This window comes from Chinchilla lanigera, unplaced genomic scaffold (genome assembly GCF_000276665.1).
Source record: "Chinchilla lanigera isolate Chin_1 unplaced genomic scaffold, ChiLan1.0 scaffold00080, whole genome shotgun sequence".
Lineage (NCBI taxonomy): Eukaryota > Metazoa > Chordata > Mammalia > Rodentia > Chinchillidae > Chinchilla > Chinchilla lanigera.
Genome location: NW_004955481.1, coordinates 635,664 through 652,618, shown reverse-complemented (window position 1 = coordinate 652,618; position 16,955 = coordinate 635,664). Strand labels below are relative to the sequence as shown.

Sequence of the window (16,955 nt, the reverse complement as noted above, 5' to 3'; positions counted from 1 at the left end):
CCCTCCTGCCCCCACTTCCCAAACTGCTGGGATTGATATAGGGGAATGAAGCGTCCAACGTGTTAGATGTCCAAAATGATGAGTTCTTGTTTTCTAAAATTGAGGAATGAATTCTAGGAAAAATAGGGGTTAAGAGCAGGAAGAATTTATGAGAGAGAAAGTTTCTGTCTGAGAGGGACAGAAGGGGCCCTGGAAAATGGATTGCATGCCAGCCCCTGCTTCTCAAGTGTGTTTATTGAGCAAAGCCAGGAGGTGAGGTGGGCTTAAGGTGAGATAGAACTATAGCCAGTCAATAAGATTACCAAGTATAGTCACTTAGGTAATCCAGTGGCAAATCATAGGATGAGACAACACTGTAGTCAACCAGTAAGTATGTAACAAATACAGTTGCTAGGACAGTATTAATTAAGAGGATCAAATGAGCTAACAGGTTGTGTAACAAACACACATAGCCAGACAAAGGTCCTGGAAGGGGTGGATTAAGAAGGTCTGGTCCTCCATCCCAAGGTGTTTGATGCCTATTTAGAATATCAATCACTGCTGTTTATCCCTAGGGGAAGTGTATAGGTGAGTAGTTCTTTTTCTTGAAGCCTAGACTTAAATGAATACACCTTCAGCCACAGTTGCCTTCTGCATTGACCTCTCAAGGGCCCAACCCTGTCTGACTGCCTACAATATATCTACCTAAGTTAGCTATCTATAATAGGATTACCAGCACATACCACCATGCTGGATTTTTTTTTTTTTCTTTTTTCTTTTTTTGGAGATGGGGTCAGACTGTGTAATCCAGGCTGGCCTCCGACTGTGGTGATCCTCCTGCCTCAGCCTCTGGAGAGCTGGTTTTACACGTGTGCGCCACCATGCCCCCCACCCCCCATAAGACTGGATCTCACTGTGTTGCCCATGCTGACTTCAAATTCTGGATTCGAGTGATTGTCCTGCCTCAGCCTCTTAAGTATCCAGAACTACAGGAGCAAAAACACAGTCCTGAACTGATAAATGATTACTTATGGCACAATCTGATTCCCACCCCCCCACAATTTTACTTCAATTTAATACTTTTTTTTTCTGGTCTTTTTGAGACAGGGTCTCACTGTGCAGTTTAGGCTAGTCTTGAACTCACTTTGTAGGCCAGGCTGGCCTCGAACTCACAAGGATCCTCCTGCCTTAGCCTCCCGAGTGCTGGGATTATAGGTGTGCGCCATCTTGCCCACCTCTAATACTTTTTAGACTTTTGTTTTGTTTTTTGAGATAGGATCTCACTAAGTAGTTTGGGCCAGCCTTGAACTAACCACAGTCCTCCTGTCTCGGCTTCTGGAGTACTGGGATCACAGGCATGAGCCACCATGCCATTTCTGTTATATAGAAATGGATTTGGTGTTACAGGTATATCAAATAAGGGCTCTGAAATGGTAAATGATATCCAAATATTAGGTTAAAGAAGTGGATTTCTATGAGATATAGAATAGTTCATTCAGTTTTGTTGTTTTTAAAATACATGTTTCTGAGGGGCACAAAATACATTGTAATTTCATTAAACCAGTTTCTTAAGTGCATTCATTAAGGGAAAATGAGATTGCTAAGCAGTTTATTTACATTATAAATACCAGCCATTCTAAGGTGGCTAACATTCAACCTTGAAGGTTATTTCAGTCAAGGTTAGCCCTATCCTCATAGTTTTTTATACCTTTTTGTAAATTAGAAGTTACAGTTTTTTGCTTTAAGGAAGAATTATGGTCTTCTTAGTAGTTACATGTTTTTTGTTTTGTTTTTGTGGTGCTGGGGATAGAACCCAGGCCCTCATGAATGGTAGGCTAGCATTCTACCACTGATCTATATCCCCAGACTAATTCTAGATTAATATTTTGAAATTAATGTATCTGGAAGGTACCATGGTTAGGAGTACTTTCATGTTAAATTTTAAGGTAGTGCAATTTTGTCTTACTAAAGGTAATTTAAGATATTTTAAAAGGTACATATTTTGACAATAGTTATTTTTACTGTAGGTTGAAAATGTTATCTAATCATATTAACGTAGTAAATCTCATTTTAAAATGTGTACTGTAATTAAAAATTTAAAAATTTTAATTTTGAGTAGAAAATATCTTATTTTCTCTTTCTTTCTTCTTAGGTGGAATGAACCATACGTGTTGAATTATCTCCTTGTTATTGATTGGATTCATTTGTAAAAGAATCGTTTTCTCCTGTGTGGAAGCCACTTCGTGGCATATTTAATTATAAGTCCAGGGATTGGAAAGCCTTTGATTGCCTGAAGGAGGGACATACCACTATATCAAATAAGCTTGACCTTACAGCCAAAATGGTGCTGTCCCAGAGACAACGAGATGAACTGTAAGTTTCTTTGTTTTATGCTGCAGAAAAAAAAATCCTGTCATAAGAGACAAAGTAGTAAAACATAACTTGGGGAAGATCTATTCTAATATTAAAACTTTTCTACCAGTGTTCACATGTTGGTTTAGGCAGTTTGTTTTGATTTTAAAACTAGGTCTTCATTTTCTCTTCTGAGGGGAGGGGTTTGAGACAGGATGACACTGTATAGTCAAGGCTGGCCTCAAAGTTGCTATCTTCTTGCCTCAGCTTTCTGAGCGCCAAGAGTACAGGCATGATGCCACCATGCCCAGCTAATACTGGGTCTTATTTTGACATATAAGTATATATCCTTTTAACTTTGTCGTGTATAAATTTAAAGTAAATTGGTAAGTTTTATCCTAAGTTTGTCTTTTAAATATATTATGTTTACTAGGAAGATGAGTGCTTCATTCTGTCTGGACTCTATGAAAGCCTTGTTTTTGTTGTTACTGCTAACACTTTTGTCTTTGCCCTGGTATATCTTTTGTTATCCAATGACTATTGTAGGATTTGAACTTTATGAGGTGTTAATATGTTAGGTAAGATAAATGTATTAATAAGAGACATGATAGTTTGACCACTGCTCTTGTGTGGTATTCCATATGCTATAACATTCCATTTTTGTAGTGAACAATACAGAGCAGAAAACTTCATGTCATGTTGTAGATTTCTTGTTGTTTTTTTGTTTTATTTTGTTTTTTGAGACAGGGTCTTGATATGTATTCCATACTGACACTGCAGTGATCTTCCTGCCTCAGCTGGAGACAGTGCTGGGATTATAGACGAGTGCCATCATTTGTGGCCATGTTGTAGTTTTAAAAATTTTTTTGCTGTAGTTTTTGGGGCTGGGCATGGTGGTGTGTGCCTGTAACTACAGCACTAAGGAGGTTGAGACAGGAGGATTGCTGTGAGCTTGAAGCCAGTTTCTGCTACATAGTGGGACCCTGTCCTCAAAAAAAACAAACCTAACAACTAGAAATATTTTCTATAGTTTAAAAAAAATTGAAAATATTTTTAAAAGTTATAAGATTGATACATATAGTATTTGTTTTATCAATATCCTATTAACATTTTGTACCATTTGCTTTGTCATGTGCACTCTGTAAGGCTGTGTGTGTAGTGTGCACAAGTACTTACTTTCCTTAATTGAGAGTTAGTTGTATATAACAAAGATTCCACCCCCATACTTCAGTATTTAGGTGTTAAGAATAAGACATTCTTTCACAGAACACAGTGTGGTTAGCAATTTCTTCCTTTTTTTTCTTTTTTTTTCCAGCACCGGGAATCTAACTCACGACCTTGAGCTTGCCAGGCAGGCGCTGTGCTGCTGAACTAAATCCCCAGCCCGCAGCAATTTCAATAAATTTGATGTTAATGCCTGCTTTTGCTCTTTCTGTCTCTCATATTCCAATTTTGTCAGTTAACCCAGAATGTCCTTTATAGCGTTTTTCTTCTCAGTACACCATTCAGTCTTGCATCAAGTGTTGGATTTAGTTATTTCATTTCTCTCTGTGTCTCTCTCTTTTTCTTTTTGTTTAATTTGCAGTACTGGGAATTGAACCCAGGCCCTTCACACTGAGCTGCATCCCCAGTCCCCTTTTTTTGAGACAGGGTCTTGATGTGTTGCTAAATTGCCCTTGTACTTGCGACTTCCTTCCTTAGTTTTTCAGAATGCTGGAGTTACAAACTGCAGCCACTGTACCCTGCTAATTTTATGTCTCTTTAGTCTCACTTAACCTGGAACATTTCCCCAGCCTACCTTTGTTTTTTATGATGTTGGTAGTTTTGTGGGGTTTTTTTAATACAGTGTTCCTCATTTTGGAGTTGTCCATTATTTCCTCATGGTTATATTCATATTTTGTGTAAGTGTAGAGAAAATATGTTCAATGCAAAAAATATTTTCATGTATACGGTGGGGTTTTTGTTTCAGTGATGATGCTGGGGTTGAACTCCATGACCTTGTACATCCTAGGCACACTGGGACTTCACTATGTAATTCAGGCTGTCCTTGAACTCACTATGTAGCCCAGCATGGCTTCCAACTCGCAGTAGTCCCCGCCTCAGCCTCTCAAGTGATGGGCTTACAGGAATGTATGTACCACCACCCCTGGCCAAAGATACTATTTTCAGTACCCATTTTAACTTATTAAAAACCTTTTAGAAAATAATGAGATTTTTCTTACAGCTTTTTGTCAAAAATGTACAGAAATATTAAATGCATTCCCATTAGTGAAGAACAAGCAAAGAATTTCTGTGCTCACAGTGTTTTAAGTGTGTAATAAGATTCTTGCTAATATAGCAGGGTAACAAAAAGAATTAGAAATCTTGGAAGAGACCAAAGGTCTCTTTGTGGGTGATAGCATCTATATAGACAAATCTAAGAGAATAGAATCATCAATTAAAATAGGTTCAGTATGGTTGCCTGAAATAAGGTAGCATACAGAGGTAACTTGCTTTATTAGATAATGTAGAAAAGAAGATTTATTTGTTCATGTTTTGTTTTTGTTTGTATGTTTGAAATGGGGTCTCAGTGTTTTACCCAGGCTGTTCTTGAATTGTTGGACTCAAGTGATCCTCCCATCTCACTCTCATGAGTAGCTACAACCATATGCCAGCCTAGCAGCCCATGTTTCTGGATGAAAAAGGCAGTAATGAAAAAATGTCAGAACTCCCGAATTATTAATAAAAATAAGTGCAATCTTAAACATGATTTTTCATGAAAAGGGCTGGGGTTGTAGCTTAGTTGTAGAGCATCCCTGTGTTCAATCCACAGTTCTAGGGTGGGAAAGGAATATTTGTGGAATAGACTCATAGATTAGTGGAATAAACAAATTTATGAAGTTTAGCGTATGGTGAAAAGTAGTATTAAAAGCCCAAATGGTAAACACATGGAAAATAAATACAGCGTCTGATAAAGAACTTCTGTAAGATGTACAGTGACAGAAACTAAAAGTGAATGGCAGATTTGAGTATATTAAAATATAAAACTGTATAAAAGATGGATCTCAAACAATTAAAATAGAAGCGACTAGTTAAGGGAAATGTTTGCAGCACATATAACAAAGAAACAACATTTAGACTATGTAAAGAAGTCTTAAAAATTAAAAATGATGATAACCAGGAGAAGTCAGAAAAAGGTAATACCAAGGTCATTCACACTTAGTAAAATAAGTCAAAATTGGTCAGATTTAGTCTTCTAAGAGATTTTCCAAAATGATAAAGTTCAGATGCTAATATTGGTTAGCAATGGGCAATGAATTATTTTTTTTTTTTAATTTTTTTAAGCCAGGTGTGGTGGTGCACCCCTGTAATCCCAGCACTCGGGAGGCTGGGAGGCTGAGGCAGGAGGATTGTTGCAAGTTTGAGACCAGCCTGGACTACAAAGTGAGCTCAAGGCCAGCCTGAACTGCATAGCGAGACCCTGTCTGGAAAAAAAAAATTTTTTTTTTTTTGCAGCGCAAAAATAATTAAGGATCAAACCCAGGGCCTTGGATATACCCTTAGTCCTTTCAGACACTGATTATTGGGTATATGGATTATTAAAATTTCTTTAAGGCTCAATTTGTCAGTATTGTTTAACGTGTACGTTTTTTGATCTGACAGTTATAAAGTGCTTTTCCAGCAGGTGTTCATGTATTTCTTAGGGATAGCTATGTAAAAATGTTTGTTACATTGTTTATGATAGTAAGAAACTAATTATCTAAAAAGTTCATCCTTCAAGGGATGTATTATGCTACATTCATCTTATGAGACTATTGTATAGCAGTTACAAAGAATGTGGTAGAATATATTTAAAAGAGCTCTAAAATCTGTTAAGTAAGGTAATCTGGTTGCCAAATAAGATGGTACATTAACAAATTTCTTTTCAGTCTGTATCTATGGAGATGCACAAATAAAGGTCTGAAAGAGTACATACTAAAATGTTATCAGCCTTTGAACGGTACTGTTCCAGTATTTTATATGGTGAATGTATTGTGTAAATAAAAGTGAGATTTTAGTGTTTTTTTTTTTTTTTTTTTAAAGAAACTGTAATTATTGTCCTTTGGCATTATAAGTTGCAGTGGAAAAGGTTTTGTTTTTGTTTTTTTGAGACAAGGTCTCTATGTAGTTCAGGCTGGCCTTGAACTTATTATGGTGATCCTCCTACCTCAGCCTCCTGAGTGCTGGGTGCCCGCTGGCTACAGTGGAAAAGTTTTAAGGGAGCTGCATGTTTCTCTGCCTATCTGCGTAGGTATCAGTAGCTTTCTTCCTTTTAACATTCATATTCACCAAGCTAGATTTAGGGTGTAACTTAGTTTGAGTCAGTTTCTGCGTTACAGTGTGCCCTTTTTCTGCTGAATAATGGATTGTTTATTATAGGGATATTTTCTTGTGTTATATTGGGGTATAATACACCTTTTGGGATTCTTCTTAATGTTATGCCTCCTTAGTATGATGTTATTTTTTTTTTACAGTGTAGAGTATTCATCTATAATTTTCTGAGGTTAGTCGTCCAATCTGAAGCATACTTTGCTTTCTGTTTAACTGTATTCTCCTCTTTCCTCTAAACAAAGTTTGTATAGAACCCAATGTTGCATCATTGCATCTCACTGATGTAGCCTTTGAGAACAGTTCGGCTTGTAGGAAAGAATCAGAATAGCTTGAAATTGGATGTGCTATCATAGAATACCTTTTCACTATACTAGTGCTGTACTTTGGCCTGAGCCATGTTGCCTCTGTTTCCCAGATCCTCCCCAGAATAAGTTGACTTTTTTTGGTCATTGTCTTTTTTTTTTTTGAGACAGGATCTCGCTATGCAGTTCAGGCTGGCCTTGAGCTCACTTTGTAGCCCAGACTGGCCTCAAATTCCAAAAGATCCTCCTGCCTCAGCCTCCCAAGTGCTGGGATTACAGGCTGTGCAACCATGCCTGGCTAAACTGACCTTTTTTAAGTGATTTGTAAACCTTTTTAGAATAATTTGTTCATCTCTTTAGCTAATTCTGACCAATGTGTGTAAGTCTAATTTTCTTTGCCTTTCTCTTAAAACCTACTGGGCCTGTAGACATTTTATGTGTGTGTGTTTGGCTCTTGATCTTTATCTTTGCTTGGAATTGTTTTTCCTCCCTTTTATTCTGAGGCATTGTTGATCAAACAGTGCATTGATTTAATACCAGCTTTTGCGGGGGTGAGAAAATGACATTGCATTAAATACCTATGTGATTTGCAAGTGGCATCCAGATTTCATAAGCATTAAAATGCACGAAATGTGATTTTGTACATTAAATGTACAAAATCTTTAAGAAGTTTTGAATCTAAGAAAGATAAATGTACAGTTATGAATACAAAGAGTCCTAAGACTACAAAAGAAAGATTATAGTGAGTGGGAGTGGAAAGATATTAAAGGGGTGGGCATTTTATTTGCTACTTGAAGACTTAGTGGCAGATAGGACTGGAGAGAAGAACATTACTAGCTAGGCACAAATAGAAACACAAATAAATAAATAATGGGTGACCTAACAATTCTATCTTGAAATATATCTTACACACACAAGCACAAAACTTCTAGAAGCTGGAACCAAAATCAAATGAGTGATTGGCTTGAAATTTAGTTTTTTTTATCCTGAGTTAAGTATCACCTACTAATAAACCTTACATATACAACATCCTAAAATGATTTGAAAAGGATAATTAAGAAAAACTAATTTTTCAATGTGAGAAAAATTAGAAAATACAGGAAAAGAAAAAATCATATTTCCAGATCCCACTTGTGGGCTACCCTGTGTTACTGCTGTAATAGGAATAATCGCTCCAGATTTTCCCAGCTCAATTTTTCTTTAAATTTTACCTTAACAGGGGGACGCCTTACAGAATTATGAGAATTTAATATAACATATTCAAAATGCTTAACATTAAGCCTGATAGGAAGTAAATGCTTACTGAATTCTAGCTGCTTTTACTATACACAGTGTTCAGTTTTTTGATATTTTATTGCCTGTTTGTCATAATAAAAATAGAAATGCTTATTTTGTAGAAAGTTTGGTTTTAAAATTATTTCAAGTCAGTTTTTAATACACATACTTGCTTTTTGTTTTATTTTAGGAATTACTTATTTCTGGTATTGCTACATCTTTTTGTGTTTATGAGACAGGGTCTTGCTACATAGTTCAGGCTGGCCTTAAACTTGCTGTGTAGTCCAGGCTGGCCCCAAACTCACAATCATCCTGCCTTGACCTCCTGAGTGCTAGGATTACAAGCATGCAGCACCATCTTTTTTTGTTGTTTTTGTTCCTTTCTGTTGAGTTGTTTATATCTTTCTTGTTGATTTCTAGGAGTGCTTTAGTCAAGATAGTCACCCTTTGTCAGATGGTGTGAATATGAGGTGTGATAGATAAGGTATTATATATGTTTAAATTTTAAGAAAAATGTATTATGGTAACAGACACATTGCCATTAATCTTCCCCCAAAATACTCCCCTTATCCCTTCAGCCACACTTCATCATTCTTACCACTCTCGGGAGCAGTTCTTTACATTGAATGTATCTTTATTGCACTCTCATGGGTACCTTCATGTCTTAAATCAATTAAAAACATTTACTTTTCATGACGATTTTGACTTTGGAGAAGAGCTAAAAGTTGCATGGTGCCAGATCTAGTGAATAAGGTAGAATGTTTTTATGAGCCTTCCTTACTTTTGGATGGCATGTGGCAAGAGTATTCACTGTGGTTTTGGTCATACCTTGTAAATACACAAAGCAAGGAGCTGGGTATGTTGAGAGGGATTAATGGCAATATGTCTTTTACTGGTCTCTCTTTTTTTTTTTTTTTTTTGTCTCTTTGAGACAGGATCTTGCTATGCAGTTCAGGTTGGCCTTGAGCTCACTTTGTATAGCCCAGGCTGGTCTCAAACTCACAGCAATCCTCCTGCCTCAGCCTCCTGAGTTTTGGGATTACAGGCATGTGCCACCACACCTGGATACTGTAAATTTTTTTTTTTTTTTTTTGGTCTTTTTTGAAACAGGGTCTCACTATGTAGTTCTGGCTGGCCTTGAATGCACTTTGTAGCCCAGGCTGATCTTGAACTTGCAATGATCCTCCTGCCTCAGCCTCCCAGGTGCTAGGATTGTGTGTGCCACCACGCCTGGCTACTGTAAAATTTTAAATGTCAACATTCACTGTATATTTTGATTACCCTTGTAGGAATGTTGTATAGTGAAAGCTGTTTTTTCCTTGATTATTACCTTTAGAGTGAGGCTTTGGAAGATGTGTACTAATCACAGTTACCTAAATATTAATTTTTATTTTCTTAGGGCATTATTATTTTTTTTAAAACAGTGACAAAGTTTATTTGAGAAAGTGAAAGTGAAGAGTGGGGGAGAAACTGGCTGTACAGCGCAAGCTTGGGCTGAGTAAAAAGGAAGAGTGTAGAAGCAAAAATAAAAATACACACTGTGTCTGGGAAACACAGTGTGGGCAATTGCAGAAAGTTAACGATAGTCAATTTATTCTTAAAATAATGTATACACCATCTGGAATTGATGTTTGTGAATTATATGAGAGAATCCAACTGCTTTTCCCCTGAGTCATTATCCACGTGTTCAGATATTTACAGAGTGATCCTTCCCTTATTGATCTCAAGGTACCTTCTTCAAAGCCTTGTATTCGGGTATGGATTTGTGCTTCTAGGAGCCAGAATATCACTTTTTAAAATCATCATAGCTTTATAATAAATTCCAGTATTGGGTAGTAAGTTTGGCTGATTTTTTGTTTTAAAAATGTTCTCTAAAATTTGAGTTTTTCAGGATGAGCTTTAAAATCATTTTACCAAAAAGTTTTAAATGCCTTGGTCATTTTGATTTGAGAATGGGATGAAGTAATTTGGAGGTGGATCCTATATTCCCCTTCTTCCACTGGTAGCCCTTGTACCATACCTCCAGTTTTTCCTGTTATTACCATTTTGCACTAGTATAGTACATTTGTTATAACGAATGAACCAATATTGACACATTATTAATTAAGATTAAGGATGTAGCTCAGTAGCAGTGTTTGCTGTTAGCAAGCAAAAGGCCCTGGGTTCAATCGCCAGCCCTGCCAAAAGGTAAGGGGAAGGGAGAAAGAGGATACATTATTTTTAATTTAAATCCATAGTTTACTCAGGAGGCTGAGGCAGGAGGATCATTGTGAGTTTGAGACCAGCCTGGACTATGAAGTGAGCTCAAGGCCCTTCTGAACTGCATAGTGAGACCCTGTTTCAAAAAGACAGTAAATAAATAAACAGATCAATCCATAGTTTACGTTAGGGTTCACTCTTTTGTTGTATATTCTATAGGTTTTCGCAAGTGCATAATGCTGCATACCCACATTTAGAGTCACACAGAATATACTGCTCTAAAAATCTCTGCTCGTACTATTCCATCCCTCCCTCTTTCCAAGTCCTAAATAACTACTGATATTTTTTACCATCTTCAGTAGTTACTGCCTTTTCAGATTGGCTTTACTCACTTAGCAATACACATTTAAAGTTTCTCCATGAGGGGCTGGGAGTTTAGCTCAGTGGCAGAGCACCTGCGTGGCAAGTGCGAGGTTGTGAGTTCGATTCCCGGTGCCGGAAAAAGAAAATTAAAAAAAAAAAAGTTTCTCCATGGTTCATGAGTATAGTATATTTTTACACTGATTTTTTTTCTTTTTAAACTAATGTCAGTTTTATTTGGTTTTCTCCTGTGCATATATTTTAATACTGTATAAATTCAGCATTTATTAGAAAGTAGTACTGCTCTGTCCTTTGCAAAAGAAAGTGAAGATCTAATCTCCCTACACACTAAATGGTAATATACTATAGAAGCACATGTTCATGGTGTTGAGTTAGATGCTAGACAAATAGATTTAAGGCTTAGTTTAAAATTTGGGCACTTGTCTGCCTTTAGGGCCTATAATAAATAAGGAGTGAGATCAGTGTTTAGATTTTACTAATGACTTAGCTTTCAAACAGGCATTTTCCATTCCATTTTAAACCTTTTGGTTTCACTTAGTTGAAGAATACTCTGAGACTGTAAGTTGAAGTGTTTAAATCCAGTTACTGTTTATGCTCACTCCTTACCTGTGTGAATTAAAGTTCTGTTAATACTGAACGTGTTTCTTGTCTGGCTCATGTATGGAAGTTCTGTTGTGTGTGCACATGCACCTTTGTATTTATTTTCTGGTACTTGGAATTGAATACAGGGCCTTCACACTGCACTCCATCCCCAGCCCTTTTTTATTTTTTGAAACAGGGTCTTACTAAGTTGCCCATGCCGGGCTCAAAATTGTGATCTTTCCGCCCCAGCCTCTCAGAGCACTGGGATTATAGGCACACACTACCAGAACTCAAAGTGAACTTCCTGCCTTAGCCTTCTCAGTACTGAGATTATAGGCATGTTACCACCATGTCGGCGTTCACTTTCATTCTTTCGGGTTTGACTTGCTGTACAAGTATTTCTTTGTTTAGTTGCCATTCCATTTAATATTTACTTATATATTTATAATAGCTAGGTCTTTTAAAAAATACTAGTTTCTGTCAGATGGTGGCACATACCTGTCATCCTACGACTTGGGAGGCTGGAGTAGGAGGATTGCCATGATTTCCTAGCCAGCCTAAACTACATAGTGAGACCCAGTCTCAAAAATTTTTTTTCTTAAGTCGATTTTTCTTGCCTTGAATATCCTTTATAATCCATTTATGGTATCTTTTCTGCTCCCTCCCCCTTGGGAGGCTGCTGGGAATAAAACCCTAGGTCTCTTGCATGCTAAGCAAACAGTCCCACTGAGATAAATGCCCAGCCCTTTTTAAGATTATTATTTTGAGTCAGGATCTCAGTAAGTTGCCCAAGCTGATTTCAAACTCTCAAGTCTCTCCTGCATCAGTCTCTCAAGTAGCTGAGATAACAGGCGTGTACCACCGTACCCTGCTTCTCTTGTTACTGTTTCTTTTTGTTGTTTGTTTTTTTGGTTTTTGTTTCTTTTTTTTTGAGAGAAGGTCCTGCTATATATAATTCAGGTTGGCCTTGAACTCACAGTGGTCCTCCTGCCTCAGCTTCCTGAGTGGTGGGATTACCTTCTACTTCACTGGGAATGTTTCTAGTACATACTAGATTTGTTAAAGCAGTAAGACATTAAACACATACTTCATTTGTGAATTTGAACTAAAAGTATGAAATTTCTGGTTTAAAAATATTTCAGCATTTTTGGGTAAAAGAATGAAATGCATGGGGCTGGGGATTTAGCTCAGCAGCGCAGTGCCTGCCTGGCAAGTGCGAGGTCGTGAGTTCGATTCCTGGTACTGGAAAAAAAAAACAAAAAAGAAACAAACAAACAAACAAAAAAAGAGTGAAATGCAGATATCTCTAAAGATCAAGATGTGGAGGCTGGGGATTTAGTTCAGCGGCACGGCGCCTACCTGGCAAGTGCAAGGTCGTGAGTTCAATTCCTGGTACCAGAAAAAACAGACAAACAAAAATAAATAAAGATCAAGATGTGAGAATGCACAGTAATGCATCTTTTGTTCATTTACTGGACTTTGGGTTTTTTTTTAATCTAAGATGCCATACTTGTTACTTTTTGTTGTTGTGAGTTGGAGGTATAAGTCATGGGTTCAATATCAGGGTTTTACTTGGGACCTGGGTCTCTTCTGAAGAAGAATGGTAGCTGACAGGCTGGTATACCAAGGACAAGTTCTTCTGCTTAATGCCGTAGATGAAGGCTCACTTAACCTGACCCAGCTAAATTTCATTCTCCTTTTCTTTGGTCATGGATAAGGTCTTGTTTTAACCTCTTACTGAACTTCAGCTTTTCCCAGGATTGGCAGTACTTGAATCTGGAACTGTTGTGTTATATTGGGGTTTTTTTTTGAGATAAGGTGTAACTGTGTAGCCCAGGCTGGCCTTGAACTCTCCAGCCTCCCAAGGGCTAGGATCACAGGTATATGCTACTATGCTTGGCCTCTGAACTATTTTCTGAAATAGGTATTGCATTTTTAAATGTGGTGATGGTAAAGGATGGTAATTGTAACCCTTTGTCAGACAGATTTCTCGGGGCATTTATTATTGGGTAGTTATAGGACCCACCAGGCCAGGAACTCATTTATACAGCCCTTTTGCCGCTGAGTCAACTATTGTAGTGTATTTAAAAAGTTACATTATCTGTTTAGGACTTGGTTGATGTCCTGGGTCAGCAGCATATAGAATAGAATGATTGTTCGTATTTCTTTGCCCTTTATTTCTATATCTGAGGCTGAGTATTTCTTGTATGTGTAAGATGGTGTAACCTGGAGTGGTAGGAGGGATATCTTTTGAAGGAGGGCACTAACTGTGACTCGAGATGTGTTCCTGTTTGTGAACTTGCTTGTTTGATCCTACCTGGTTTTCTGTGTTACCTTCATTGTCCACTCAGTCCTGCAGACATCTTAGATTCCCTGGACCACTACAGGACACCCTTTTAGAATGGTGCACCTGTAGTGGTAATCTCCATTGGTGTTCTAATTTCTAGACTTGTAAAATACTTCTCTCAGTGTGTCTCTTTGAGTGGGCCTGCTAAGAAAATATCTCAAGTTTGGTAGCCTTTGACTTAATCTTGTTTCTCCTTATAAAAACAATAAAACATGTTTAGAGAACTCCCAGAATGTATTTGTTTAAACCTTAAAGTGCTAAAGTACTGTATACAGGTTAAGAAACACTGTTATTGTCAGTTTAGCTTAAAAGAGCCAAGCTTGATTCCCAGTTCCACCACTTGGTATCCAAAAGTCAGTAAAGCTCATTGCTTATTTACCTATGAAAACACCTCTCATCTCAGTCTCTTCTAATACATACTGTGTGATTTCTCTGCTCCAAATTAAATTTCTAAGAAATGCTGGAAACTTTGAGGTACTCTGCTTTTCTTGTTGGTGTTATCTGATCTTTTTAGAGTTGTTATTTGGTTAGTAGTTTATAGCATTCAGGGTAACTTTTAAAATCTTACAGATAGTTTATAGCATTCAGGGTAACTTTTAAAATCTTACAGTTTATAGCATTCAGGGTAACTTTTAAAATCTTACAGGGGAACTTTTAAAATCTTACAGGGGTATTGTGACTGATAATACTACTGCTGCAAAATACTACCTTGTAAAAGAACAATGAAGAGTATGTAGAAGTCAGCTTAAAGTGCTTAAAATTGAATCCTGGAATTTTTATAAACTTAGAATACTTTAGAAAACAGTTTTTATTGTAATAATAATAAAGGATAGCAATAAAATCTTTGGCATTGTGGTACTATTCTATATATTTCAGCCTTGGTTCTGTCTAGCTAGAATCTGTTACTTATGAATAAGTACTTCATCTTGTTTTTGTTTTGTTTTAACCATTTCCTCTCTAAAATATTTCTGGTTTGGGTCTACCAGAAGCATCTATTACACTTACATGTGAATTTCTTCTTAACATTAGTCTTTCTCTCCTAAAGTTCAATAGATTGATTTAGTTGTGGGTTTTTGTTTTGAGACAGGGTCTCACTGTGTAGTACAGACTGGTCTTGAACTTGCTTATATAGCCCAGGCTGGCCCCGAACTCACCATGATCCTCCTCCCTTAGCCTCCCGAGTGCTGGGATTACAGGTGTACACCACCACACACAGTTAATAGGTTGATTTAAATCATGTGAAGAAGTTTGTTAGATTATTATAAACTTTTGTACCTTAATGTCTACTTGCTTATTTTAAAGGAGGTAAGTGTTTGATCCTTAACAAAACTGATGAAAGTGTACTTGAGATCAACAACTGAAATTAGAAACAAACCCTAGAACTAACAGAATCTTCAGTCGTACTCTTTCCTTGCTTTCAATAATGTTGGTACACTGCCACAGGTAAGAGGTTCCACATTGACTGGATCGTATAGTTGGCTTAGATATTGAGAAATGGCACAACAGAGGTTTGTTATTGCATTATAAACTTTCTAACCATTTAAGCTTTACTAGATACTCTCAAACTTTACTACTCTGCCCAAATGCCAATAGTTTACATGCTCATTTCAAACTTCGTTGTGTTTAACAGATTATTATAGTGAGGAATGTTGAGGCTGCTTTAAGTGCTGCAAGTGAACTTGTGTAGTCAGCAGGGACCTCTTAGTAGCTAGATTGCTTGGATACTTTTTTACACTTTCCTTGTTTGACTTCTCTCAGATCTTTGTAATTGTTGCCCATGTATATTTTTTTGGAAATAGTTTCAGTTGGCTTGCTGACACCTCTTTAATTCTGACTTTACCTTATGAGGTGCCTTCCAGTTTCTTAAATATTGCTATCTGTGATGGTGCTATCCTTTATGTTCTAGTCTCATTTTTTTCTTCCCATTTTACATCTTCCTGCATGTCTTTGATTACTTACGTGGTTTGAATCATTGCTATCTCTTAATTTTCTCAGATTCATTCTTTCCCTTAGATCTCTTGTACTTCTGACTTGTATATCTAGTATTTCTTTAAGATGATGAATTGAAGCACTTCCAAAAGTCTAGGAATTGAGCCGGGTGTGGTGGCACACACGTGTAATTCTAGCACTTGGGAGGCTGAGGCAGGAGGATCCTTCTGAGTTTGAGACCAGCCTGGGCTACAAAGTGAGCTCAAGGCCAGCCTGAACTGCATAGCAAGACCCTGTCTTAAAAAAGACCAAAAAACAAAAGTCTAGAAATAAACGATTGCTCAAATAAAATTTAATACATTTATATAATGGACTATTATCTGAGCTTTAATATCTATGGTGTTGTAAATGAATATTAACAACTATGTTGAAATTAGCAAGTTTATGTACTTTTTAGAAAAATCAGAGCTGAGTGTATAGCTTAGTGGCAGAGCAGAGGCCCTTTGTTCATCTCCATTACCACACACAAAGTTTCAGATTTGGGAACATTTTGGATTTTTGATTAGGGATGTTCAGCATGTAGTCATAATCCCAATTTGTTGGAAAAAGTAGTAGTTAATTTGCATTGTTTTCCAGTATTCTTATGTGGAAAACCATCACCACTTACTTACTGTTCCTTTACAAAAATTGTCCATTAAGCTCATATCTGTTAAAATTTGTCCATGTGCAACATACACATATTATCTGGTGTATTACCTCTGCTATTGGAAGCTGTGTATTCAGCAGAATTCGACCTGAGAGGAGTGAAATGAGGTAGGAGCATTAAATACAACTGCTGTTTGTAATGTTTACACTTGATATTTTCCCTTTATTTACTTGATGACTGTTTTTAGATTAAAAAAAGAAAACTATGAAATGATTTTTTATTTTGGGATATCTGACCCCAAATGAACTTATTTTTGCTGGGTGTGGTGGTGCACACCTGTAATCCCAGTACTTGGAAGGCTGAGGCAGGAGGATCGTTACAAGTTCAAGACCTGCCTGGGCTACAAAGTGAGCTCAAGGACAGCCTGAACTGCATAGTGAGACCCTGTCTCAAAAAGACCAAAAAAATTTTTTTGTTGAAGGTTTGTAATACAGATTTTGACAACATAAACATTTAATTATGAAGGAGGCAGTACTTTCTTTGTTCTAAGTTTGAAAGCCTAAGTAAAACTACTACTTGGCTGTTAAAAAGTAGGTTTTGATCTGTAAAAGAA

At 37.0% G+C, this 16,955-nt stretch overlaps 1 protein-coding gene across 7 annotated transcripts in view; it reads left to right on the top strand.

Moving 5' to 3' along the window:
* Window positions 1-16,955, top strand: part of Pafah1b1 (platelet-activating factor acetylhydrolase 1b, regulatory subunit 1 (45kDa)) — a 77,558-nt gene that overhangs the window by 33,836 nt on the left and 26,767 nt on the right. For all 7 annotated transcript variants that reach the window (XM_013503490.1, XM_013503491.1, XM_013503492.1 and 4 more), the window contains one exon: window positions 2,132-2,352. In XM_013503490.1, coding sequence (XP_013358944.1) covers window positions 2,321-2,352 — 32 coding nt within the window. In that variant the 5' untranslated portion in view covers window positions 2,132-2,320. The remainder of the gene's footprint in view (window positions 1-2,131; window positions 2,353-16,955) is intronic.